The following is a 27,994-nucleotide window of genomic DNA, read 5'->3' on the forward strand; positions in this document are numbered from 1 at the left end:
GTTCATGCCCTGCACTTTAACTGTGCTGACTGGCTGCTATAGATGCACTTTTTGCTCATTAAAATGTTAAAAATCAAACTGCATGTAAAAAGATTTGTGAAAATATAAACTTGGGGATTGATCCACAAAACTGGCATGTGATCCCCTAGAGACCTGGGTTTCAGCTACTGGGTAATTTACACTTATCAGCTGCGTGTCCTGGATTGTTTTGGGGTTTTTTGTTCTTCTTTTTAGGGTGTTTTGCTTTAGAGGCATTTATGTAGGTTTTTCTTTAAGAAAATAGGCATAGAGGAATAAAATAACAAAACAGGCTATTGATACTACCTCTGTGTTTCATATCAGGTAAAAACATAAAAAGGATTCTAAGATGCTGACATGAAGGGATTCTAGGTTTGGGTTTGTTATGGTTTTGGTTTGAAATTGGAAAGAAATTGTGATTTCTGTCGGCCATAAGTAACCACCCACCTAAAGAGGTCTTGTAGGAACTTGTGTGTTATGGAGGCATTGCTAATCTTTCAAACTGAGCAGTATTTAAAGGAAAAAAAAAAAAAAGAAAAAGGAAAAAGAGCGTTATATTTATAGTAACGAGCTTGCAACTTGAGCAAAAATTGAATAGTTCTCCAGTAATTGTATCTCTTACATGCAAAAGATCAGCAGTTTTTGCTAATTAAAAGCTAATTCTGGGTGTGATTTTTTTTTTTTTTAATAGTTAAAATTTAAAAATACATCTGTGGTTAACCTGTACTAGTCTCAATTTTTTAGTTGTGTATCAAGGCAGATAAGTATTGGTGTATAATGAGTGGCAAATTATGTCCACTAACATTATAAAAGCCACATAAGAATATCACTGTAAAATCTTTCTTTAAAAGACAAGGGAATGTATAGTGGTACAGATTCAATATATTGCCTCTTTAAGTGAAAATTTCATTTTCTGTGTTTAGGAAGCTATAAATGTCAAGAAACAAGTGCAAAGTAAGTTTTGAGTAATACACTATTATCCTACAATAACACAATGCTGATGAGATGCTAAAGTGTTTTATTATGTGAATGTTTTTGCTTGCAGTTACAGTAATTATTTAAATCATCAAAATAATGCAGAGAGTATTTTCTGCCATTTTGAGGTGACTGGTGACTTGTTATCATTTTAACACTGTTTTATTTCAGAATGCTATGTAGCAGCTACATGGCTTTGTTTCTAAAAAATAGATGTACAGTCATAATTTGAGGACAATTTATATTGATAAGGCCGCTAAAAATATGTGCAATTTACTCTCCTGCAATTGTAATTTTGATTCTTTTAAAATTCTGTCAGGTTTTTTGTTGGATTGGGTTTTTTGGTTGGTTGGTTTTTTTGTTTAACATTTTACGCTTTGAGATTTCAGTTGTGGGTAATGGACAACTGTGTAATAGTTAAAATTTGTCAAGATGTAGTTTTTGTGCTTAAACAATCCAAGTCATTCAGCAGACAGTTGATCCTTTTGGAAGTCGGTGAGACTCTGTGCAAGGGTGAACCCAATCACATTAATGAGGCCTTTCCTATCAAGGCATTATTTTGTATGAAAATACATATTTCTGCAGAGTTTATTCTGAAACCTGTATAGCTCCTTTCCAAGTTGCCTGCTGAAATTGAAAGGAGGATACTTCTTTGCTTTACACGGCATTCTTCAATAGATCCTTTCTTGTTCTTTAAAAACAGGAGGTTGTTAAATAATCTATCAATAAACTGTCAAGAAGTCAAAGTTTCCATATCTGTTTCTGCCTGAAATCTTAAGAACTTGCCACATTTTAGTTGTCAAGAAACCTCCAAAGAAGAGTCTATGAGCGGTTGAGCCTGAAACCAATGCTAAGAATGGGATGTGCTTATTTGAATTATGTAGGAGGAACATGTTCCTGCAAGGGAGTCAATATGTTTTCTGCTTCATTGAATAGGTTATTAGATTGATGTAGTTTATTTATTGAATGATGGCATTGGTTTTAGAAATAAATGAAGTGGGAAGCATCAATTTAGTTATTGATGATAATTTATTACTATTGGTCAGAAAAGTGTTGAATTTATCAGAGGGTTTGTCATTTAGTCAGGGTTATCTTGTTTCAGCTGAAAGCAGAAATACAGTTTACATTTCAGGTCCTGAAATATTTAAGTGTGAAGGAGAATGAACAATGAATTGGCTGGGACTACAGGTCTGTGAACTGGGTAGGCCTTTATGGTGGGTTGTGGGTTATAGAATTCAAATTTTGAATATTGTAGAACAGTCTAATGTAAATGGATTACTTTTATGTATGAACACAACTATTTTGGGACTAAAATGTTTCTGGTTTTGCCTCTTTAATGACTATTTGTTTAAAGTTGTAAAGTTGAAAATGATTAATTTCTCTGCTGATCATTTTTTCAGTTTTCATATTCATGCTTTTTATTTGAGATCAGGCAAAGGCTATACTTCATGTTGCAAAACAGCACCACAGAGAAACTTTTTAGAAAATGGTTTGTAGGTGAAACAATTTGTATTAATTTTAATATGCATTATTTTAATCCTGCTTTTAACACTTAGATTTTCTTTCTAATAGGAGTAGGCAACGTTAAACATTCCTGCTATGAGACCTATTGGCTTTATCTTTTGTTATTTTTCTTGCTGATGTTAGGAAGTAGTCTCTAATCCCCCAGACCTCTGTTCCTAGGTAACAGTCAAAAGCTGTGCCAGCAGAAGTGGTCCTGCCAGGCCAAACCCATGTGGTTTGGTGTTATTCACTATGATCCATATGGTCAGGGTAGAGAGTGTCCCCAGAGAGGTGTTAACACTCAACAACCCAACCTCCTCCTACTCTTCAGAGAATTGCTGGATGGCTCCTGCTGCCTGCCCATGTGTGAATCTTGATTAATTTTTCATTTTTAATGAAGTTTGATCATGTTTATTATTTCACATGATTGACTGCCTGGTACTCCTTCCATGTAATTGATAAAGCCCATATTTCTTCATCTGTCTCTTATTTCTTCAGGGCAAAGTTGTGAAATTGTGTGATGTGGTTAATATTAGATTTATTGGTCCCAACAGATGTATAAATTATCTCTTTTTCTCTCCACAGGAAGTTCTACAGACTTTGACCAAGTTTTGTTTCCCCTTCTATGTGGACAGGTAGTGTTAGCTTTTCAAACTTTACAAGAAAATAAGCTTGTCAATAAAACCACTGTAGAAAATAAAAACCATACCATTCTTAATGTTCTGTCTGCTTGACTGTGATTTAAAGCACCCAAGTGCAAATTATAGTCTTGGAATCACTTTTTCCTGGGGTTTTTATGGGCGCCATCAAAAAAAAAAGTTTTAAAAGTTTGAGCTGTTCAGTGGCAGCAGTAAGAGTGCATTTTGGTTTACTTCCATGTAATGCTTGGATGTGAAAATGCTTGGGTAGTAATTGTCAAATATGCATATTAATAGCAAAGCTTTGTGTGTGTCTATATTTTATTTCTTAATTGCCAAAATTTGGGCAGAATAATGAATTAAGTGCTTTACATTTAAATGAATTAAGTGCTTTACATTTAAAAAAGGCCTCTCAGTCTTGTTGGAATGCTGGTGCTTTACTGGGTGGCTACTTAATGTAGCCTCTAATTTTTTGGGAAAAATTATAAAGTTGCAGTGGATTTGACAGGAACTGAGAATATTTAATTCTTGTAATTTAGAAAACTTCAGAACTTTTTTAGTTTTGCTTTTGAGGTTTTTTTGATGAAAAGAAGCAGCATTGAAATTGTGAAAGGATACACCACTGTTCGTAGCGTCCAACAGCATCATTAATTGGTTAGCATCCCTTGTCTTAGGTCAGCTAACACACTAAATGGTTTTGATTGATGAAACTGACCTTATCTGTGATTAAACTACTAGAAATCTTTTGCTCATTTCAGTGAAATCTGTGATATTTAAGGTAGAAATTGATTTTCCATTTCTAATATCACTTCTTGTTTGAGCTGTTGTTCAATTTATTTATTTATTTTTTTAATTTATTTCCCCTACCCATTGGCCAGCTGGTACTTCTTAGTTATCTTGAAATACTGTTCACTAGTTTCCATGAATGGAGATGAAACCTCACTGTGCTTCTCTGGAGATAGGAGCCTACATGATAAAAACACTGCTACACTTTGTCCTCCGATGTAGTAATCTGGGGTTGGAGGAAGCTGAAAGCTTGAATGGATCACGCATACGATACGATCTTTCAACCCTCCAGGTGGTTCCTGCAGATCACGGTTGAGAGACCTTGGTGAGGCACTGCTGGAGACAGCTATTATTACCAGTGCCACTGCTGTACCTGATTTGTACATAAAAAGAGGATTTGAATATCCTGGGCTGTCAACACGAGCTACTTAGCCGGTGCTTGTTGACTCAGATGACCTTTAAAAGCCACAAATACTTCTTATAATTTGGAATCACTTTTTGCTGATCATCTTTTTCCTTTCCTAAGGGGAGGGAGCAGGGAAGTACTTGGATGTATTTTTCTCATGTATGTGTTTCTACTAGAAATATTTATGCTTACTATGTGTAGGTTTATTGTACCTAGGGGTTTTGTTTGTTTTGTTGTTTTTTTGTTTTTTTTCCCAGCAGTATAACATTTTGAAAGATAAGAACATTGAAAGCCCATATGGGGTGCAAATGAGAACATAATGAAAAATGATTCCCACTTCTGGATTTGCTTGTTTGACTGAATATCACAGACTGTCACTGAAAAGACTGTAAGCCAACCATTTTGAACATAAAGGAGAGATTGTAACCCGTAGAATTATAATTTAATTAATAATTTAAAATTAAGAATGGACTTTCCATACTCCAGAAGGTAGAGGATGTCCCAAGTTAAGAATATGGCAACTGAGAGGTGTGTGCTGCTTCTCTTCTTGATGTAGAAATACACATGCACACATATACATAGGTGTGTGCATAGGTATTATGTAAATAAATACTTCTTGTAGTCCTCTATGATGTAAATTTGACTTAGCTTTGAACTGTGTGTGGGAATTAACCTGCCATTTACAGCAAGAAGGTAAGGTCTTATATCACTGAATGCAAATTAATTTAATGTGACCAAGATAAAGAGAAAAAATACAGTGCGTCTTAAATGCAAAATGTTCTTCATCTTTTAGCTACTTCCAAGTTTAGAACTGATCAAATTCCTGTTCTTAGAGGCTATTTCTGGAATTCAGCAAGTGACAAATTTGCACTAGTTGGTCTTTTCTTTCCCTATTTACTGTTAACCAACTACTGAATATTTATTTATACATTTCTTCTATTGCATTGAAAATAACTTTATTTAAAGTAGTGAGCAGGTAGCCCCATAATGAAATTACTTCAGACAACGTTTCAATATTCCCCTCAGTCTTCTCAGTAAACATTTGTTCTACTTTCAGGTGAAAGGCAATTGCTTCTAGAAGAAATACTGTTTTCAGTTACATGTCAGAAAGGTCCTTCCAGTTGTGTCTTACAGAGTTGACTAGCACTCTCTAGTGGGATTTTAACCCTCTGTACGTGCCTGAATCTGTATGCTGGATCAGATCTCCAGTCACTGTAATTCTTAGTCCTCAGGGTGATTTTTTTTTTTTATTATATATTGTTTTGTTCATTCTGAACAAAAAGAGAGAGAAACACTGAAGTGGTTTCAGTAAAGGTCTTCCAAATACTTAGGTGCTACTCCCAGTTAAGTAGGTTGCCGCCTTGTTAGCCGTGACAATGTTAGTATTAGAATCTCTCTGCAATGTTGAGAGGTTTTAAAATTCTTCTTCTTAACATAACAGTGGAGATACTGGCTCATTGTTCAAATAACTTAGGAGCATGGGATAATACCTTCTGTTGGAATAATACTCTGTGTAGGATGTCTCTTCAGGATGTGTGGAAGAATGGTTAGTATGAATTACGATGACAAGATACTGATACAAATGATCAGAAATGTGTAGTTACTAAAGAATAGATGCTGCTTTTCCTTTCACCAACTCAGAGGCCAAAGTAGCATAATCAGTCATAGAACTCAGGTTTTCAAGTCCTGCTAGAGTCATGTCCCCAGTTTATACCCTGTTTGTGAGGACTTTTACTTGGGGAAATTTAATTTAAGTAACTACATTCTGTGTTACGTGCAGTATTATGCCAGGCTGTCAGTGGAAACTTCTTGATGGTAGAAGTGTGCTTATTGGTACTTGAGTTGAGTCTTGCTCTTCTGACTTTGATGTTAAACAGTGGTATTTCTTTAACAAGTGCTGAGAAAGGACCTCAGTCTTCACCTACATGTGTGTCTTCTAAGGCTGCATGGTTTATAAAACAGGTGGCAAAAGCTGACCATGTACTGTTGCCTTTGCCAGACCACAGGGTCAAATGATGATAGAACACCAAGATTTTGAGGCAAATCAAGATCTTCTGAATATCTGATTGTTTTCTGTGCTGAAGGTTTTGGCACTCATTGACACAGACTCTTAGTTCTTTTTATACTGATTCTTTTTATATATATTGTGGCCAGTAGTCAAAAATCACCAGGGACTAGTTGCTCCTTCCTTTAGGCAGTGGACCATAAGTTTTCTGCTCTTATTGTTGCAGAATCAAGGCAGAGGTTATTCTCCAATTGCAGGAGTGAGGAATTCCACCTCGGTCAAATATCCTATCAGGATTAGTTCGTGTTAGTCAGATATAGCTACTGATGGGGGATTTTTAAGAGTCACTCTACCTCTCTCTTCTCTAACCCTAACTTCTGTCTGCCCATTTAGAGATGAGATTTATGGTGCTTCCATCCTGTTAGGCTCTAAATAGACCTTCCCATTTGAAAATAGAGCTAGGAATCTCAAGTATCAATATTAAGGTTTTAGTAAAAGCCCTTTTTATGTTGGGAAGTTTATCCTTCCATGTGAAGAACTGACAGCTGAAACTTGAGCAAGACCTATCAGACATATTTAGTTTCTGCAGGTCACATAAATACAAGAATCTTTAGGTTTGCTTTGGAGGAACTTAACAACTTGTTACAATTGTTTATTAAAGAAGCTTCTCCCTGCTACAAATGAAGCATGTTTTTTTCCCCGTTCCATAATTTTAATTGTCAGCTAGAATGCTGTTTCTCACACATGCTCTGCTCTCAACCTTGTTAAAATTAAGCATGTAATCCCCTTTTAAAACACCATACTGAAATCACCATAGTAACATTACATCCAAGCTTTACAGATAAAACACAACACCAGTAAGGGATTTTTTGGTATCCCCTAGCAGCTCAGTATGGTTTATCGAAATGGTTGCTCTGTTGACATTTAGAATTCGGTAGGATGATAGTACTTATGCTGTCTAATTCTCAGACTACTGAAACACATACCTGTCTTTTTGTTCATCTGTGTACTTTTTCATCTTCATCACTGCATGTTTTTTGTTCCCTGTTTGGAATCCACTGAAGGATTCTTCTTTCTAAGGTGGACAGATCCAGATCCAACTTTTATTTCTGAAAGTCTATTTTTCTTTTTTTTTCCCAGTAGGCACTGAGTATATAATCTCCCACATAAATTGTTAATTGCATTGTCTATGGCATCATAGAAGCGAATATTTACTTGCTTTAGGGCTTGTGATTGTTAGTTAAATGGCCTTGAATTTAATGGGTTTTGGTGTTGCTGTTGGTAGGACTGACTAGTAAAGATACACATGTAAATGCAAGTCAGTTTTCTCAGGTCTCAGTAAACTTAAACTAGAACATAACCTGAAATAAGTGTTAATTTTGTATCATTATAAGGTCTCAAATAGATCTAAAATTGGAATGAAAAGTCCTCTAATAATTGTATTAGTCCTAGCTTCACCACTAAATGTAAAAATTTCTGTTAAACAGTAAAATTACATCTTTACAAACTGGGAGGTGAATTGGACTTGGTTTATATGGAATCTACCATCACTGTACATAGGCATTTGATTAACTTCAGACAAATGTGGTAATATCTCAAGAAGGTCTTTAATTTTGTTAATAAATAGCATTCAGAAAGTGCCGTGCTTTAAATGTAAAGCATCTTAATTTGATCTTGTGTTACTATTTTGAGCATCACCCATTAGTGGTAAAATATGGATGTGAATTATAGTATTTTTAAATACATGAATTTGTAGATGTTGGGGTTTGGGGGGTTTTGTTTGTTTGTTTCTTTGTTTGAGTGGTTTGGTTCTTGGTTTTTGTGTTGTTTATGTTTGAGGGTTTTTTGTTTTGGTGGTGATTGTTGTTGGTTGTGGTTTTTTGTTTTCCAAAACTGTGTTTTTCCAATTTGGGCAAATTTTCCTATAGTGATACTTTCCACTGTGGTGTGAGTGGGAGCCAACATCTGAGGATGTTATTAGTTCACTTGTGCTCTTCTGGAAGAGCCATTAAGAACTTACAAATGAGGCAAATGACTCTTAATTTTGAAAAAATCATCTGTAAGTCCTACAAAATTTTTATAGTCATGGCTTGCTTTAGCACAATGTACTTTTGATTCTAGTTTATCTTTTCTTCCTTTGCACACTATTCCAGTCTTTCTTTTAACTTGTTGACTAGCTGCTAGAGTAAAGGAGAGTCATCTGGCATGGTTCCAGCTGCTGAACATTTTGGAATGATGTATCTGGCATACATGCAAAATTGGTAGATGGATAATAAAGCCTCTACAAGTCAATATCCAAGTGTTGAAGAAGCTTGTTATTAAACATTGTCTTGCTCTTGGAGTAAACCAATTCTCAAATGAAGAGTAATGAAGAAATATTTTGGGTTATATAAGAGAACATGGGTTCGGGTTGTGCAGTGTGTACTGCACTGAAGATGGGTGATAGTCATAACCATTTTCATTTAAAGATAAATGCATTTTTAGTATCCTCCCACACTTAAAAAAAAAAAAGAAAAAGAAAACCCAAACCCCCTCCTCCCTCAACCAGCAACTAGCATAGTTAAGTTTCTAGAGGGTGTACACTCTTAAAGTTAATTTCTCAAAAAAAAACTCTGCTGAAAGAGGAAATGTTATAGGTTCAATGACTTAGACTAGATACGTCTGACACAGAGTTAGCTCAGCATTAATTTTTTCCTCTTACTCTCTTTATTTTCAGCCATGCAGTTAACCAAGTTGGGCAGAACTTTACATTTGTGCTTACAGACATTGACAGCAAACAGAGGTTTGGATTCTGTCGCTTATCTTCTGGGGCCAAGAGCTGCTTCTGTATCTTAAGGTAGGTCTGTGGTTTGGCTTTTGGCTGACTCTAGGAAACAGTGTTTGACTTTGCTTTGTTACTCTGCAATTATAATTTCCAGCTGCTTAAAATTATTTTCCTATCTGGTCCTCAAAGTCACTGCTCTTCTGCAGAAGTGATGCAAAATATCTTGCACTTTGAGTTCCTCTTAGATAACTATATTTGTTTGTAGTCAATGTTCTTGAGTTAAGAGTGTGGAAAAAAAGAAGTGTCTCTGCAGTAATTTGATATGACATAGCATGATGGCAGCTGTTATCTTTAGCTGTCACAACTGATCTTGTTAAGACATTTTGTGGACATTTGTATATGCAAGTTTTATTAACAAAGCATCTGTTGGTAACTGAGAGAATGTCACTGATGCTCTCCATATCCTAAAAGTTTGTATGTATGAGTTCTACTCTGTCCTTTTGAGGGTTTTGTGAAGTTTGTCATAATAAAGACCGTTAGTGGAAGTTGGAAACAATGCATTTCACATAGAATGGGCAAAGAGACTCTATCAGAGTACTTTTTGATGACCTCCCACAGACATGTTGGAATACAGTCCATAATTTTCTCTTTACATTTGCTGCAAGAAATGATGCAAGTAAAATCAGTTTTAATATCTACCAATATATTAGTTCCATTAAGAACTTCTATGGATTGAGGATTTCCATGTGGCATCTGACCTGTCTTCTATTAAACAAATTTAACAATTGTCTGTCTTCTGCTTTCTGCTTTTTCCGTGTTCATGAGAAACTGGATGTTTTGGAGCAATGGCCCAGGTAAAGATAGTTCAGAGTTAACTGTTATGAACAGCCAGCTAGGTGATGGAACGATTGCTCAAGCAATCACAAATGAGGACAATTTCCTCTATGAGCCATTGTAGACATCTGTCTCAGTTGTCTCTGGTTTGCTTTTCGCGTGAGAGAATCCAGTGTAAGAACAAGAAGAATTTGTCTTCGTCCTATGAGTACTGTGTGTTGCATGTGACAGTACGGGACCTTCTGTAGACAGGCTATTGAATATGACCCCTCTGCAGATTTTCAGGGATAATGTTGCAAAATATAAGGGTGCCTATCAAGTACAAGGACATTTCTCATTTCATTAGGTTGCATAAAGCAATGCCATGGAATAGATTTTGGATTGATGGATCTATTTAAAATGAATGTGTCTGTGCCATTTGTGCTGGCACTAGGCTGGTGAAGATACCAAATGTTTGTTGCCTCGTGCTTCAACATTATACTGATGGTAGTGATCTGCTAACTAGGCCTTCATTGAAGAAGCTTAATATTCAGAGAAATCATTGTGAAATCTACCAAAATTACTAATTAATTGTGTGGGAGGCAGGGTGACAGGTGTTTTTTCAGTATCTTTCCTCATTCTTTCTTTTGTCTAGTAGACATTTCAACTATTATTAGCTGTGTAACCCAGCAATATGGGCCGTATGTTGAAGAGAGGAAGGTATTTCCCTAGCTGTTTCCCCAGAGCTGCTGCCCTGTATAGGTGGGGTGCTTATTCACTCTCATGTGAGAAGTGTCTGGTTGCATAAGGTAACTTTTCCTGATTAATGACAAATTAAAGGGGAAACACAGTTTGAAAAAAAAACAACTGAATGAGGAGTAGTATGAGTCCCTTCTTGATCTCTCCTGGATAAGAGTTCTTTGCTGTCAGCTCCCTTATGTTGAGTGAACGCCAAGAAGAAATGGAGGAGTTATGTTGTAGTTAAATGCCTTCTGCTTCAACTCATAACCAAAAAAAAAAAAAAAAAGCCCAACAAAAAAACCCCCCAATTTCAGTGCAGTTACAGCAGTGGATGAATTGGGACTCTTAGCTTCATTCCTATGGCATCTTTCTCCTGTGAACCAATGAGAAAATGAAATTTCATCATTAATGCAAGTGAATGTAAGTTTTAGAGGACAATAAAGAATGTAAATCAGCATTACATGGATTCACTTGCTCTGTTCCCAGGATTGCAGCACCCATTGTTGATGTGAATCTTCTTGGCGTCCTTTATGAGGTAAAGGATGCTGCATGGTAAATGGATGGGTCACAACATGCTGAAGAATGTGAGAGTGATACGAAAAAGCAAATGGGGATGAAAAGAATGTTTGTTTATTTGTTTTTAAATTACAAGTTGGATGGCAGCAAGCTTATGCTTAGCAATAGTATAAGAATTAAGTGGTATTGTTTATTATTAGAGATGATATTTACATGTTTATCAGTCAGAAATTTTATGTGTCTGGCCATGGTAAAATGGTGTGGAGGTGGAAAATCATCACATGCTTAGATTCGTTATTGAAGAGGAACAGGAGAAAAAGGAAATTCTTTTCACTCAACCAGTGCTTTAAAAAAATCTTTGCAGAGGTCTGGAAGTAAAGTTTAAAGCTGAGGCAATACTCAGAAGGCCAGAAGTCAAGGTCTGGACTTTGAGATTTAAAACCCAGAGACTTCTTCATGTGGATGCAAAGTACAGTAAGGCGCTTCTTGGAGTTCACTAGCAGTAAAGTTATCCACATGGATGTAGCTCCCGCAGCCAGCAGAAAGGCAATTCCATTTTACAGAGTAACTCTTTTGGCTATTTTAACCACTATGGTTTAAAAATCTGCTTTCAAGATAGTTTTCATTGTCTTGTTCCTGCTGTGGATAGCATCACACAGATTTATGGAAATCTTTGATTAAGTTTAAAAACTGCATCTTCTAGGTGTTCTGTGATTTTCTTTTAATGTAGAACCACTGAGTCTGTCTCTCTTATTCTGTTTCCTTTTTTCTTTGCTTGATTTCTAGCTAATCCTGAAACTACAATGATCAAATATTGTACGTAACAGAGTTGCAGAGCGCTCTGTAGCATGGATTACTACTTTCTGCATTTCAGACAGCAGAGGGCGGACAAAAGCACCAAACAGCGTTGCAGATGGTCTGGTGGGGTTTTGGGGGTTCTAAACAGTGAAGTGAATTAAAAAAACCCCCACAAGCTCATGTACCACATGTCGAAATCTCCTGGATAGCTTGGAATTCTGGATTGACTTTGTCAATGCAATATGTTACAAAAATTAAAATATGCTTTTAAATTATTTTCTTTTCCAAACGATGAATGCACAGTAAGTTGAGAGCTAATGTCCAAGTCGTTGAATTCTAAGTTCTAATTTGGTAATTTTAATATACTAGAAAAACTTCCACACTCAAAGATTTTTTCTTTCTAAGACTTTATTTAAAGACTTCAGGATTTTGGCTGAAATGAAATAAATCCTATTGGATATGCATTAAGAAGCATATCTTAAAAATTAAGAATTTTTAAATTTTGTTTCTAAAGGTTTACTTTAATCTAACTTTCTATCAGATTTGGCATGGGCTTTTGAGGGTGAACAGTATAGATAGTTCTGAATTTAGTGAAGAATTGTTCTCTTTTATTTAAAAAAAAAAAAAAAAAAAAGGCATGGAGACAAACTGCTGTTGCTTAATCTTCTGAGACATCGTCTTCAGCTCCTTAACCAGGCATGTCCTCATGTCTCCTGTGATCTAGAACTCTGAAGAGGCACAGGCATTGATGGCTTTGAACATTCTTTTGATGGGAAAGTAATGCGTAAACTGGTGTGTATTAGTATCAGTAAGTGTACTGAAAGGAGTACAGTGTTTCATTTTACAGTTTGGTTTCTCAAAGCTTAAGTGGACAAACACTTCTGTATGCAGCCTGCTCATAGGGGGACAGAGTTAAAAACCTTGTAGCTGAAAGGACTGTAAGCATCATACTTCCACTTGTACTGCTCCTAATGGTCTGAAGTGGGTGAAGAAAATGAAGACGGTATATAAAGCTATGAAGAGACTGCTGAACATACAAATGCTAAATTCTACGGAGACATTGAAACATGAAATTCCCCCCCCTTGCCCTTCAGAGAAAGCTCTCAAGTTCTTGCATGAACACATCATCTAAAAGTGCATATCAGTTTTCATTGTAGCTGGGTGTTTTATCCTGACTTTTATATGTTGTAGAATCTCAGACTCCTGACAACTTCATCCTTCTGTGCAATCATGAAGGAAGAAAAAGTTCTGCTTTAGGAATGTAAAAAATGTTCTTAACTCAGTCTGAATACTTTTTTTATACCCTTATTGCAGAATGTTTATGTAATAAAACTAACAAGTTTAATTTTTTAAATATTTTTATCTTTTCTCTTCTGAAATATATCCAGAATTCACTGTAAGGACCCAGTTACTGATGATTGACAAATTCTTCAGATTATAAACAGATCAGATCCAGTCATTTCTTCAAACGTGTGTTTATTTTATATTCTATTTAAACTTTAAAATAAGTTATATGTTTATGAACCACACTGCTTTTCAATTAAAAATAATGGCAATGTTGAATGTAGGGTAACCTATTTAATGTATGAACTGGTTTAAATGTGTAAGTCAGTGTAAGGATTTCAGGTTACATAACATTATAAAACAGTGACTTGAGTAGAGCTTTTTTTTTTTTTTCCCCACTTGTCCATCTACGCAGATAAATAAGTTGTCTTATTAACTGCAGTTTCTCCACAAATGTGATTTTGGTCAATTTAGTGCTATAAAATTTATTTTTTCCAGGTATTACAAGAACAGCTTTGGGAAATGTTGGGTAAATGCTGCCAGGCCGTACACAACTGCTTGCTGCCTCTTTCCCATCCTATCAACAAGGGTTGCAGCAATAATAGTAAAAACTTCCTGAGAAGAGAACGTGGTTATTGGTACGTGGACAAGGTGATGGTGGCTGTGCTTTGGCAGCCCTGGAGAAGTGTGTGGCACTGGACCAGCTCTATTGCCCTGAAGCCCCGAGATTTATGCGTGCTTAGTCAGTTGAAGTAATTAGACTTGGTGGACAAGAACTCACATTCCTGTAACCCTGTCATAGGTACCTTGTGGGTTTTTTTGTTGGCTTTTTTTAATTATGAACTAGTAGAATTTCTGTTTTATCTGTTAAACTGTGAGCTATAGCACCTATTTCTAACTGCATGAAGGAGCAGTAATAATATGTCAAAGATTTTTGTTTTGCTCCAAGTTTTGTCGAAGTAAAAAAAAAAAAAAAAAGATAAAACTTTATGTAGTTTTGCTTTGGTTCAGAAACTTACCGGGCAAAGTTACTGATTTAAGAAGGTGCTATAACCATGTGCAACTCTGATTTCAATTTTACTTAATTTGAAGTTTTCAGTGGGTATTCAGCTTTTGTACCCAAAATGAAAATCATTCTTCTGAAGTGAAATGCAGAAACATTTGTGTGGAAATCCCTCTCGGCCAAAATAGCTAAGCTCTGCACCACTCTTTTTCTAAGATAAAAAGAAATGAATCTATAATAGTTTGTGACAGATGGCAGAAAATGTAACTAACTGAATGTGATTCTGTGTGGAGTTATTTGAGGTTTTTGGTGTGATTTGTTGTGAGTTCCTCTCCTCCCCCCTTTCCTTTCCTTTGATTGCAGTCTTTGTCCATTTATTCTTAGGATAGAATAAGATTTCTGAGCAGGGGCCTCTCTTGTGGTGCAAAGTGAGAATTGTTTTTAATTGAGCAGAAACATGTGGAAGGATCAGGAATATCTCAAGGGATTACAGAAAAATTCCAAATTTGTACTACTTACAGCTTGTGTTTAGAGCAGGGTCTGCTGGGAATAAATGTTAGTTAGTGTGACCTGTGACCTTAAAAACTGTTGACATGGATTTCAGCCAGAAACTAGCCACAGAACTCCTTTGTTAAGCTCATTCATAGCTCCTTGAAAACTCTAGTCAGTGAAAGTTGCCAGCTCAAATCTAAGGAAAGCAGAGCCCTTTTTTTCTTTTTTTTTCTTTTTTTTTTTTTTTCCCATGCTTTGGAAACAGTGGACGCCCCTTAACCAGCAAGACTTCTTTAATAGGACTGCATCGCCTAAACTTGATTGGAATTGACAGCTTCCTGGCTCAGGCTTGCCAACTGGCAGGGCATTGATGCATAGGGGACAAACAGCTTTAAGGGCCTGTATACCACTGTTTGTGTATGTGCCTCCCAAATGTAACACACTTCTGTTGTGAGACCTTCAAATGTACAGAAAAAAAATCCCAAACCCTGAACACTGCTTTTAGTCCCACAAATCTTTCAATTATTTTGGGGGAGAAAGTTGAATATTTGTGTGGTTTGTTTTGTTTTAAAATAATTGTCCTGTTGTCTTCTAGAATTTTTCCTTTCCGCTGATTTGGCCAAAAGCCACAGAAAAATATTTACATTTGGGGAAGACATTCTGGTTTTAGAATTTTGACTTTTTTCTTTTTTTTAAAAAAAACGTGGCTGTATAGTACTTAAACATCTGATTATCCCACTACAAAAGGGTTAAATTTACAAAACCTCCTTCTTGTGCACTCACTTCTTTACAAATTTTTCCACTTAATGGATTTTGTGTGTCATCAGCTGATTCGGTGGTAGGATTCATTATTTGGCCTATGTGAAGTCTTGCCTGACTTAAATTGTACTTTTGAAGAAAGATGCACACACAGTACATGTCAGTAAGTGATGTTGCTGCTATGTACATCTGGTGATAATAGGTACAAAAGGGGATGTGGAAGGAGAATACAGATTTTGGTTAATTTTAAGCAAAACCTGAAGTAATCTTCATGAAGAATCATTGAGCAGATTACATGGTAAACTGAGCTAAGATATCCTTAACAGATTTACAATGAGACTTTATGCAATTTCTCTAATGTGGGGTAAAGTCCCACTGATTCAATATCCTTTGAACAACCTGCTCTGTTAAAACACCCAAATATTACAGTTTTGATTCAGGTATTTCTTAAAGGCCTCTCTTTGTAAAAGTGCACACTATGTAAGACCGATAGGTCTTTTGGAGTATCTTCCATGGTTTTGTTTTGAAGAAACAAATAGTAGATGCAAAGGTGAATCAACCTTGTTTCTCCCAAGGGCAGTGCAACGTTCCCCAATAATGACTCTTGTTTTCTAGGGATGGAGGGAAAGGGTGGAGGAAGAAATTAGAAGTTGCTTCCCCCTTGTACCCATCCTTTTCCATTGAAGGCATAAGATTCTCGCCCTTTTCTTAGTCTTTATCATCCTCTTTGAATTCTTGTGCTGGTTTTTGTAGCCTCAGAGAGCTGGACTTCCTACTGAACTAATTCCTGATCAGGTGAAATAATTTGAGTTTCACTGAACTCCACCCACTTTTCCAGAGTTGACTTTGCTGCCTTCCTGCATGTACCAGAGAGCGTATTGTTCATGTTAGTGAGTCAGGTTGGAGTAATTCAGCTCAATAAAAGCTTGAGCGTGTAGAAATTCTTTAATAACCTATGGAAATTATGAAATATTTTAATTAGATTGATTTTTTTTTTTTGGTGGGTTTTTTTTTGGTGGTTCTAAAATGTTCCACAGCTGCTGTTTGTGCAGGAGTCTTTGCGGAAGAATAAGGAAGGACATCCATTCTCATGAAAGTTTGGAACATTAAAAAAGCACAGATTTGTAGTGCATGCTTTGATCTAGTGTTAATAAGAATTGTCTTCTGTGGAGTATACAGACTATCACATTAATGACAAATAATTTAATGTATTTAGTAGTAGCCTGATATATGGGAAGGCTGAGCCTTAGAATTCTTCTTGTTAACTAAAAATTCTTACCTGATTTGCAGTTTCTTCATGCTTTGCATTTTTCCTTTGCATACATAAAAGTAAATTAATAGGAAGTCTATTTTGTGCCTGGTAAGAAAGGAGTTTGGCTTTTTTTTTTTTACTGCACAACAGAAGAAAAAGCCACCTATCTGGCCGTGTGCTGCTTTGAGGAAGATGTAACTCTGAACTATAGTTTAAGCTTTTTCCATTTTCCCACTCATGGCTTGTACATGGGGGGTTTTGCCTGCTTGCTATTCACAGGCTTCGATTTCAAGAAGAGCCATTACTGGAGTTTGGGTGTTTTGTTTGTTTGTGTCATGTCTCCCTCCCCAGTCTTACCATTGATATATGTAGAAAACTCAAAATTTAATTTTAATATCTTGGAGAGAATTGGAAGATGGAGAAGGGAACTAGCACACGGAACAACAGGGTAGCAGGACTGCTGAGTTCTGTGCCCCATTTTCATTTGTGACGGATGCAATGAACATGCAGGCTTGTGACCGTTACCTTAAGTGCTTCTCTTCTGGCAAGCTGAGTAAAATGATTTTGGGTGCTTTTTCTTGGTAAGGTTAGGTTACACTTAGTTCATTATAGTCTGCATGAGATTAGTGTTTTTATCCATTTATGTAATTTTATTTTATAGTTTTTAAAGAAAAGTTTATGTATTATCCACGTTTTTGAAAGGAGAGAACTGATAATCTAACTAGGCTTGCCTACAACAGAGGAAGAATTTTTTTTGCCTAACTTAAAGCTGTAATTACAAGTCTAGGCTGCAAGCAATGACTGTACATAACCCCAGAGCAGAGATATCATTTAAAAAACAAACAAACCTTCTCCACCTCTCTCTATCTCTTTAACCTGATTTCTTCTCTTCCCCTTTTTGCTGTTAGGCTTCTGTGTGGACCCAGGAAACTATTACTGTCTAATTAAATAAGAAAAAAGTCCAGGCTTTATTTTATGAGGATTTACTCTAGTTGTATGTTGAATAAAATGGTAATAAGCAAAATCAATATTTTGCTTCCATATGTATCTATATGATACTTCAAGCCTTCCAAAAAGATGTTTGGTAATGGATGGAAACGCCATGGGACACTTTTTGGACAGTCTGTTTTGTCCTTGTGTTGTATCAACCTGGGAATCACTGTTCTTCTTAAAACACTTCGGAGGTGAAAGAAAATACTGGTTCTATTAGACATTGGCAAAGGCCACAAAAACTACATGTATAAAACATGAGAAATTGGATTTCTCTGATTCAGCAGTACCACAGAATTGTACTTAAATAAAAATGATGTTATTGAGCCTCTGACTACCGCCTTCATAGATTTTTTTTTTTTTTTTGGTATTTTTTCAGCATTGGATTCAACACATGCATTGAATGTAAGTAAGCATTGAAGATGCAGACGTTTCTCAGTTCCTTTGCACGGACCTTACAGAGAAATGAAGAGAGGGCAGGCAAGACTCATAGTTAGACTCTACCCTTCTTTCACAGAAATTCTAGTTTTTTCCAAGCTTTAACTGTAGGAAAACAGTTCGACTTCCTCTGCTGCCTGTGACAGGAAATGGATCTGAAGTGGCTTAGAAACTGTGAGAGCGCTGTGAATGTAGCGTGCAGGGTTGGAAGGGGTCTCCTGTTGTTGCAGGCATTTTGCTTTAACTTGACATGTTTATAAAACAGTTTACATCTTAAAAGTTTAGGGTTTTTACCCCTGCTGATTTGCTTAAACAGACACTGGCTTTTATTTTCAGTTACTTGTCAGAATATATATGGAAAAGTGATGAACCTAGTGAAAAGAGAGCTTGACATCAATTAAATTTAGCTATCTGCTTTGTGTTTCTTCTTTCTGATACACTGTTTCCAGTATAGTTTTTCCAAACTTCCTGTGGTTTTTCTTTATTGTCTTTACAAGTTGTACGAGATAGGGATGAGCTATTTAAAAATACTGTTCCAGGAAAAGAGGAATAGAATTTTGTATTACATCTGCTCATTTGTTATCTTCTATTTTAATCTCTTTTTTTTTTTTTTTAGACTCTAGAAACTTATTTCAGAAAGCCTGTAAGGTTGTCTTAGTATCTCATCCTGCTCAAGTATCTTTAAATAAATTTTGAACTGTCTCTCAAGTTATATTAGTGTTCTGAAACTATATCCTCTGCAGTACTGAACAAAATATACTTATTAGAATAGTCTTAAAAAATCAAAAGCATATGATAATGCATTTTTTCTGTCCCATCATTAAAACGCTTCTATTCAAGTTAATAATATTAGAGATCATTCATCATCACTATATTGTGTGTATGTATTGCATAAGAAGGTGCATTCATCTCTGTGTACAAGTGCAAAAAATGTAAGAGGGTTTTACATATTTTCATATATAAATATCTGTCTAAAGAGCAGTGTCACAAACCCAGGTCTTAAAGAATGCAGTTGATTCTATGAGACTTGTATTTTCTGTCTTACTAATATGTGAAAAGTGTGTACAGTATTTCTTCTTAATTGTTTTTTTTTCTTTGAGATTGTATGCAACATCCTAGTTGTAGCAATAGAAATGCATTTTGATGTTTTGAGTTTTAAGACTGACATTGAAAGGAGTCGATTCCACTGAACTCATAAATAATGAATTCTTATTTTCAACTAGATGTAGTTGATAAATAACAAGTCAATAGGGAATATATTAAATGACACTGAGTGAAAAGCTTTGGAGTTTCCATTGTGGTGTCAGTAGCTCTGTTAAAGGCTTTGCTAGCTTGAGCTTGAAGTTTTAAAGCATGGTTAAATTAGTTTAAATATTTTTGTTGAAACTTAAATACGGTAGAACCTTGCTAATCCACACACCTCATAATCACAGACACAGAAATGGCAAGTTCCATGGATGGCTCAGCAGAAATGGACAGGCCTGGAGCAAGGTTTCATATTTCTAGGCTTCATTTTCCTTACATATACTACAGTCTGCTTATTACATTAAATTCTATTTATGTAATTCTTCATAGTAGCAAAATAAATCCCTCATAGAAAGGTACTTTTTCTTCTTTTTCCAGTCTATTTCCCCTTTCTGTTTCACTTTTATGTACATTTCCAAAATATTGCCAATTTGTGCTGAGTCCTCTAGTGGTAGTTGAAAATTATCTGATGATGTCAATATAAATGAATTAAAATTTGAATATTAAATGCAATAGGAAAAAGATTTAGAAAAGATAAAAAAAGTTACAAGTTCTGAACTCTGGATTTTTCTGTAACGACAGATGCTCTGAAAGAGAGAACCGTCCTTCTAGATAACGGAAGGACACCAGTTACGTTGCTTTTAAAGGAATTGAGAAATCCGGTATTTTCATTCTTGGCTTTTGTTCTAACTTGTCTTGCACACCTTCATTCTTGTTTTCTGTTTGCTGGTGACACATGCCTTATGGATGGAGTAGGGGATGTGAAGTCTTTGCTGCAGATGCTTTATTGTATGTGATCAGCTGGTGATGATGTTTGGAACAGAAGTTCCCCTCTGTTTCTATGAATTTTTCTGTTACTTTTCACTGGAAACAGAAATTATTTATGTGGTTTGATCTTGATTGCAAACAGAAAAATACATCCTACTGCAATAAAATACTATGAAACCAGTCTGCTCCTCTCCCTCCCTCCTTCCCTGGCTGTTGAGCGGTACCTGATCTGGCCCAGAGGGGCAGGTACCGCAGACAGGGTGCCTGGAATAAAATGTTGAATGCGTACGGGGTTAGTTGGTTAATATTAGGAAAATACATCTTTCCCCACTGAACTTCCTAGGTAAACTGGACCTGCTGATTGATAACCACATACATGAGCTGTACCAAAAAAAGAGATTATCTCCTGGGAAATATATATTAGAAATAAATATTAAAAGTAAAATTTTTCCATAATTAAATTCAAAGTCCCTATTTGCTTGTAAATAAGATTGCAGAGAATATTAATATGAATACTTTATTTGGCTACTTTATTTCTACTGTTCAGCCATTTTTTAATTGTTTGTAGATGGTGCTCGGCATTGGAGAAAAGATGTTTTGATTTAGTTTTTCACTATAGATGTGTATATATAGATCATTATTCTTAGTTGAAAGTTTAGGTGTTATCCTTTAACACCGGTATTTATTTCTCTACATGTTGATTTTAGCTAACAAGTCTGAGCTGTGTACTTGCATTAATTTTGTAGTGGGATAAAGTTCTACCACTTTTGAAGTTAGTAGCAGCCAGAAAGTACAGGGAGCTGTTTACAAAAGAGTCCCATCGATTCTCCTTTTCTGCGGAAGCATTCAAGCAGGAAGACCTGCACAGTCTGTTTGGCACAGTAGCTGCTCTCAGCTGGCCCCGTGCCCTCCTGCTGTTAGTCAGGGCAAAGGATGTGCCAGATCTCAGATTGTAACGGAGCAGAGCCTGCTTGCAAATCTGCTTGTAGTTAGCCTGGGGCCTTTTGGCAGCAGACTACAGCCGATTGATTTAGTTGCAATCCTTTTTCCTTAATATTTTCCATCTGGCCAACAGTGACCTATAAAGGCAGACACAAAACAGAGTTGGAATTATGAGGAGATTATAGTAAAATGCTTCCAAATCTCACTCTAGAACCTGCACCAATGGATCGCTGCTGCTCCGTAGCCGCAGGAAGTTTGTTCTAAAGTGTGATTGCAACAGCGGTGCTAGGAAAAAGCATTGTTGTTCTTGAGTTCAAAATTAGGTAATAGAGGAATCTGCATTTCAGTTAAACTCTTAATGTGTCTTCTTGATATTCCTTACTTTCTGTTGATCCTGAGCCCAAAGTGAAGCATGCTCAGCACAGGCTTCCTCGCACACTTCTCTTGCTAGGGCTAAATTGTGTTGCGGTGGCGGAAGCCATGCAAGAACAAGGGCTCACAGAGCAGAGATGGGGGGATAGGGAAAGGAATGTGTGTATGGAAATGCTTTAAGGCACGCAGCTACAGTTTGGGGGTACTTGCATTCTAATGATGTTAATAAGGAGGCGACGTGTCCCAAGCTCTCACACCTACAGGAGTGGATTATTGCTTTCCAGAATGAGCCGTTTGCACATCTGGGCTATTTGTCAACTCTTCCAGTTCTGGGCAAAGCAGAATTCTTGCTCTGATTACAGTTACCTTAACCGCTTGTAGTCCTCTGTGTCTTTAAAGTTGGTATCCTTAAAGAAAATTTGTGAACTTATTTGTACAGCTCCACAAGTTAGAGCAGTCCTGGTATTACGAGCTTTTTAATGTGCAGAGTTAACCATCTTCTCCTTGGAATGCTTGGGGACGTAAAGGATTCATGTTCTTTTCCAAAGGTGACAATGTCATGCACAGATTTTCACAGATCTTGTTGGTCATAATACTTACAGGAAGATTAGAAACGGATTGAACTAGGAGAAGGCTGCAGAGTGTGATTCACATTTACACTAACTACAGGCCTAAGAGACCAGATGAATCCTTCTCTGAAGGTGTGTGTTTCACTTCATGAGCTGTAATGAAACCTACTTTAGATCTAGGCAGTTGTTCTAAGTTAAGGATGTTATTTGTCTTGCCTGTGGAGTCCAAAGCACAAGTAGTCTGTGCTGTATATTTAAACACTTGGCAATTTATTTAATCTAGTAAGGTAATATTGCAATTACTCCAAACCTCAGACATTTAGAACCTAGAACTCTAAATAGTTCCCTTCAGGTGGGAAGGGGTGTTGTGGTTTTTTTGTTTCTCCTTTTAGTAGACGTTTTCACTTGCTGACCCTGAAAACTATAATGAGATGTGCAGGGGCAAGGGAAGGAAACTTCTGCTGTCCTAGACTGAGTTTACCACAGCTTTGAGTTACTCTGTACATTTCCTGAAGCTGTTGACCATATAAACTAATGCAGGGCTCTTATCCGAGAGTCGCTTCTCTGCTGACAGTCCTTTGTTCTTGTTTCATCTCGGTCTGCTGCCTGCTCCTTTTAATCATAACAGAAGTAAAATTGGAGATCTGAGTTCATGGATGTTGCCTTCATGGAAGTGCAGTCAGAGGCACAAGTACGTTGTCTTTGGTGCACTGCTATCATATAGCAGAGCATTCCTGTTGGAAACTATTATTATTATTATAGTAAAAGTAAAGGGCAAAATTAATACCATGAGGAGTATGTGCAGAAGGGAGAAATGAATCCTCACGATGGTTTTAGGAAAGAGCGAGAGGTAAGGATGGGCAGGTAAAAGACGCATCATTGATACATGGGTTGAAGAAGAAAGGTGGACCACTTAGGATTTTAGCTGTTGTTTATAATATCCATGCATGATTTTTGGTCTTCCCCCCCCCAATACCTTAAGGTAATTCTTGCCAAAATAAATAACTTAAGAAAAAAATAAAAATCCTCTTGTATAAGACCAGAGATTAGATTTCAGGTGGAAATTAGAGTTCAGATGGACTGGTTGCTGTCATGTAACACTACTGGATTGGAATTGTCAATTGGTTTGAACAAACTCCAGGTAATTTTTATAGCAGTGTTAAGTGCCATTCATTCTGAATATTCCCTCTTTGAGCAAAAATTATGATATCAGTGTAGTGAAAGTATCTGTTCTCTGCTATTGTCTTGCTGTTTTGTTTTTGTTGTTGTTTTGGTATGCTTCTAGGTAACGTAGAGTTCTGACCTCCAATTTATTGACGTTGTCTCGCATCATTGGAGTTTCTTGACAGAACGTGTGAAAATGTGAAACAAGAACAGTGTTTGCTTTCAGAATACGAGTAAATACACAATACAAAGTTAGTTACGACTTCTAGCTATTTCATCTCTCTCAACACTGTCCTTCTCAGAGACTCAGGATTGGTTAAACAAAAAACTCCCTTCCTTCTCCTCTTCCCTCTACCTTACCAACCCAGAGCAATGCTAATTTAACTGAATTTTAGTGAATTTAAGAAACAGTGAAGGTGTGTCAAAGGAAGTTTAGTGCAGATTTTGCCAAAGCTTTAATCTTGACTGCATGTCAAAACACTTTTGTAAAATATCAGTGAGAAGGATCACAACAAAAAATGTCAAGTGTTAGTAACACCAGTGTATTGCTACTGGTGGAATTGGATAAAACTAAGAATACTGTATTCTAGTCCAGCTAGTTCACTGGTCTTGCCTACTGACCAGAAACCAATTTTCCTTAATTAATTAGGGCTTCATGTCACACCTTCTTTAGTTGCTGAACAACTGTAACAGAAGTAATTATGTCACTTTTTATTACCTTTGGCCCTGGCTGACTGGCTCGGAAACTTCCATTTTAGTGCTAATACAAAATGAATTAGCGCATCACCTTGGGGAAAACCCAGTTCCCTGGCACCAAAAAAAGTAGGGAGGAAGTATTTAAAGTACCAGATGGATAGATCTTCTCTTCCACAAATGGGTCACTTTTGTAAGCCTTCAGACAACAATCCAAAACGCATCTGTCAGGAACGAAACCATCCTATACTTGCTGACAGATGTATACAACATTCCCCCAACGAGATTACATGGCAACTTCCTCCTTCAAAAATCAAGATGTGGCAGGAGCCCTCGGGTTATGCAGTAGTAATTGGAGAAGCAGGGGCTGTTCTGAGAGGTAGAACTGCTGAGGAAAGCTGCGTGAGTTGACTTTTGCATATTGTTTCAAAAGGAAACGTGATTCAGCCCACTGTAATAATAGAAGGGCTTTACATGGCTTCCTGGAGGCGTTGTTACCTGGACTGTGCATGGATCTGAAATAAAAACCTTAATTTATAACCCCGACTGTATATTAACATGCTTGATAAGGGACAGATTGTCCTTCAAACTATGTGAGTATTATTTACCTAACAGTATCTTACCTCAATGTGGTTGAGGATTAATTAGTGTTGGTGCACCAGCTTGAGTATTCAAAGAATAAAATGATTGTGGACGATCTCCTATTTTAATAATTTGCTTAAACTGATTGTTAGACAAGAAGTCTCATAAATACAAATTGTGCCCTCTAGCCAGGTAAAGGGCCAGAGAGTCTTTTCCGTCAATTTGTGTGTCACGTTTTTGGGAAGTCTTGATCAGATTCATCACTGGTATTTCTGCAGGTGAAGAGTCATGTACTATCATTTCATAATGTTTATTTTTATACCTAAATGTTTGTCGTGAATCCTAAAACATTGTACGCTGTAGTCATAAACAAGCTGCAATCAAATATCAGTCTCTGACTTGATCTTTATAGTCTTCAAGGACTGCGTTCATGTCTTGTATTACAAATGCTTATTTACTGTAAGTAAAGTGATTCTTGCATGACTAGCCCAGTTTCTCAAATTCCAAAAGTATGAATTCCAAGTACCAGCCCAGCACTGAAATAAAGAATTTCTCATTTGGTTCTTTCATCTGTGGTTGGATTTGAGTTTAACTTTTATGATTTGCTACCAACTGACTTGGGGACCAAACTTCGCGTGTTATTAGGAGGCATGCATACTACCAGTATGTGCTGTAGCACACTGTGCATTTTGCTGATAGGGAGAACTTTTGATTTAAACTAAGAAGTTCGTAATTCTACTGAAATTTCAGCTCAGCCTTAGTACTAGAGGACGTAGCTCAACAAGCATATATGGTTGGAGTCTATAATGAAAAGGAGCTGTTTCTCTGGTCAAGGAAAAAGGGTTAATTTGCATCGGGATGAAAAGGCTGTTCAGGATCTACTATTTCAACCTGTGATAGACTTAACAGTAGTCTTTGATCCCCAAATGAAATGTGATGGATTTCAACTGATGCCAGATGTCTCAAACCTAGTGGGATCTCTGATTGTCTGCCACATCTAGAATTCTCTCTTCCAGCACTTTCAGGTGTGCTTTTAAACATGGGTTGAGAAGAGATTCCTTGACAAGCTAAGCCTTTGGAATCCTTTCTCTCTATTGTCACCTCACTGGTGATCTTTAGGCTTTCATGCTGCCTGCTGCATCCTGCTTTTTTAAAATCAGGCCTCGGGTGCCAAAGTGCTCTAACTACTTCATAACCAATTTTTTAATGTTCGGGAAATTTAGTGCCAGTATCATCTGTAACTTTTCTCAGTTTAAGGCTGTTTTCTACCCTCTTTTTATTTGTTAATTTTACTTAACATTTACTTAACATTTTACTTAACCCTGGCCAAGTAAAAACACGGTTCAATGTATTCCTGTTAGCATTAGATGGAACAGAATTGTTGTCTTTTTAACTCCAAGGCTATCTTGCTGCACTTCATAAATCTTATTATGAACTGTCAAGTACTTTAGTGTGCCCATCTTCTCACCAAGTGTGCTTTATGGGATATCCTTTGTCTGTGGTTTTAATAAGAGTATGAAGACATGATTGTCAGCATTTGCCTTGTAAATGCAAACAAACTTTTTTCTTTATGTACCTTTATTTCATGTCACTACTTCAGTCCTTTGCTCTCAAACGTGCTTGAGAAGATTCTTTCATGGTCTTTTACTTTAAGACCCCAAAGTTTTACAACTTTCTGTTCTGAAAAGGGACAAGAGACCTTATGGTAGTGTCTGGAAGTTTATGAGGCTTCCCATTTAATTTTACATCTACTAAAAAACATATAATTTTTTATTTATTTTTTTAAGGTAATGCACTTGATTTTCCAGAGTTAATCATCGTAGTATGCTAAACTTGAGAAGGCTGGTAAGCCTGGTCAGACATGCTTATGTTAGCTGGATACAGTAAGAACTGCAGCTTTCTACTCCGTAACAGCCTTGTGTAGTAGGGCTTGCACTGTTCTAAAGCTGATCAAGTTGCAGTTCTTTTCTTCTGTCATCGGCCTGCGCCCCAGGCTTTAGAGATGTAGGTACTCTCCAAAACCTACTTACAGTTTTGCATTTTGTTTCAGCAGACCCTAGGTTCTGTCTCTTAAATGAATTCCTTTCTCTTTTCTCCATGTGGACTGACTGGAGAAATACCACTTGGCATGTTTTCCCAATGGTATGAATAACTTGTGTGTTAGAAGTTAAAAATCTTTGATTTTTTAAAAGGAGTGATCTACCAGAGGGAAAACAGAAAGTCCCCAATAACAGAACAGACCTTAAAGATACTTCTGAGATAAATTAATCATAAAATTCAGTAAACTTTCTTAAATTTTGCAGTGATAGGTAATTCACAAGAAAAAAGCTTGACTATTCAAGATATTTAAAATTCTGTACATTCTAAATTTTGCCTGTATGTGTCTGTGAATGTACAGTTTCTTTGTACAGAATATAGGATGTTGTGCATGGACCTATAAGCCAAAATGTGTGGTATTCCTGTTTTCCAGTCTGAAGTGTAATGCTCTGGGTTCTTAAAACACAGATTCTTTTTTGTATAAAATGTCGTTCAGTGAAAGTCCAAGGCATGGTTTCCGTGGAAAAGCTGTTTCTTTTTCAGACTGTAAAATTATGTTATTTTCTTCCTTCACAGAGGGCTCCTGCGAGAAGCAGGAGAGATTACTGTGTGCTGGCTCGGTAGATGCTTCATGATGTTGCATACTGTAATGCTAAAGTTCTTCTGAATTCGTTTTATTTACATAAATTCCACAGTGCAGCTGCACTAGACTGTTTCCCCCCCCCTCCAAGGTTTTAGAGTGACCACAAAGAATCCGAGAAAGGGTGACAGCTTTGTCAAACTCAGACTTCAGTTCCATTTGCCATGTCCCAATTAGATGTTAGCACACTAACAAAAGACCCTTGGAATGGTTATCTCAAGCTGCCCTTGCAGTTTTTAGCTTGACTAAAATGTAAAATTGTTACATCATAAATCTCTTTGTTACAGTTTTCTGGGTTTGTGTTGTTAAAGGGATGTATTCAGTCCCTGTGAGCTGTCTTTTGTGAGAGACGCTGCTGCTCCGTTTCAAGAGCCACTGTAGCTGTTTGGGGAGCAGTTGGGTTCAATAGTGGTATTTAGTGAACTTGAGAGGCTTTGTGCGAGTGAGTCTTGCTGTAACTGCTTATGCTTGGTCACAGTGGGTAGAAAAACAGGAAAGGGAATGTTTTTAATTGACTTTTATTATTAATACACAGGGGCAAGTCACCAAAGCAAGCACTTTCTATTGACAATTATATTGTATTAAGATGGTCCCTGAGATGAGATGCGCAAGTTCCGTGTGAGCCCGTTGGGTGGGGTTAAATACTTCCAAAATATGTACTGAACTTTTAACTGAATCTCATGGAATCATGGAAAGATCACTCATGGGTAATAATCAGAGGGAAGTTTATAACAAAATTGGGGAAAATGCAAAAAGGAAAGAAATCCTACAAGAGCAAGAAAAGGAAAGGATTCGGATGGC

The 27,994-nt window shown here is 36.7% G+C and overlaps 1 protein-coding gene across 14 annotated transcripts in view; it reads left to right on the top strand.

The window, feature by feature from the left end:
- DENND1A (DENN domain containing 1A) overlaps positions 1 to 27,994 on the top strand; it is a 213,603-nt gene that overhangs the window by 51,771 nt on the left and 133,838 nt on the right. For 13 of the 14 annotated variants that reach the window (XM_054848877.1, XM_054848881.1, XM_054848878.1 and 10 more), the window contains exons 4-5: positions 3,082 to 3,131; positions 9,048 to 9,167. In XM_054848877.1, coding sequence (XP_054704852.1) covers positions 3,082 to 3,131; positions 9,048 to 9,167 — 170 coding nt within the window. The remainder of the gene's footprint in view (positions 1 to 3,081; positions 3,132 to 9,047; positions 9,168 to 27,994) is intronic. The other variant, XM_054848884.1, reaches the window with a different exon arrangement.

The sequence above is a fragment of the Grus americana genome, chromosome 20 (assembly GCF_028858705.1).
Source record: "Grus americana isolate bGruAme1 chromosome 20, bGruAme1.mat, whole genome shotgun sequence".
NCBI classification, from domain to species: domain Eukaryota; kingdom Metazoa; phylum Chordata; class Aves; order Gruiformes; family Gruidae; genus Grus; species Grus americana.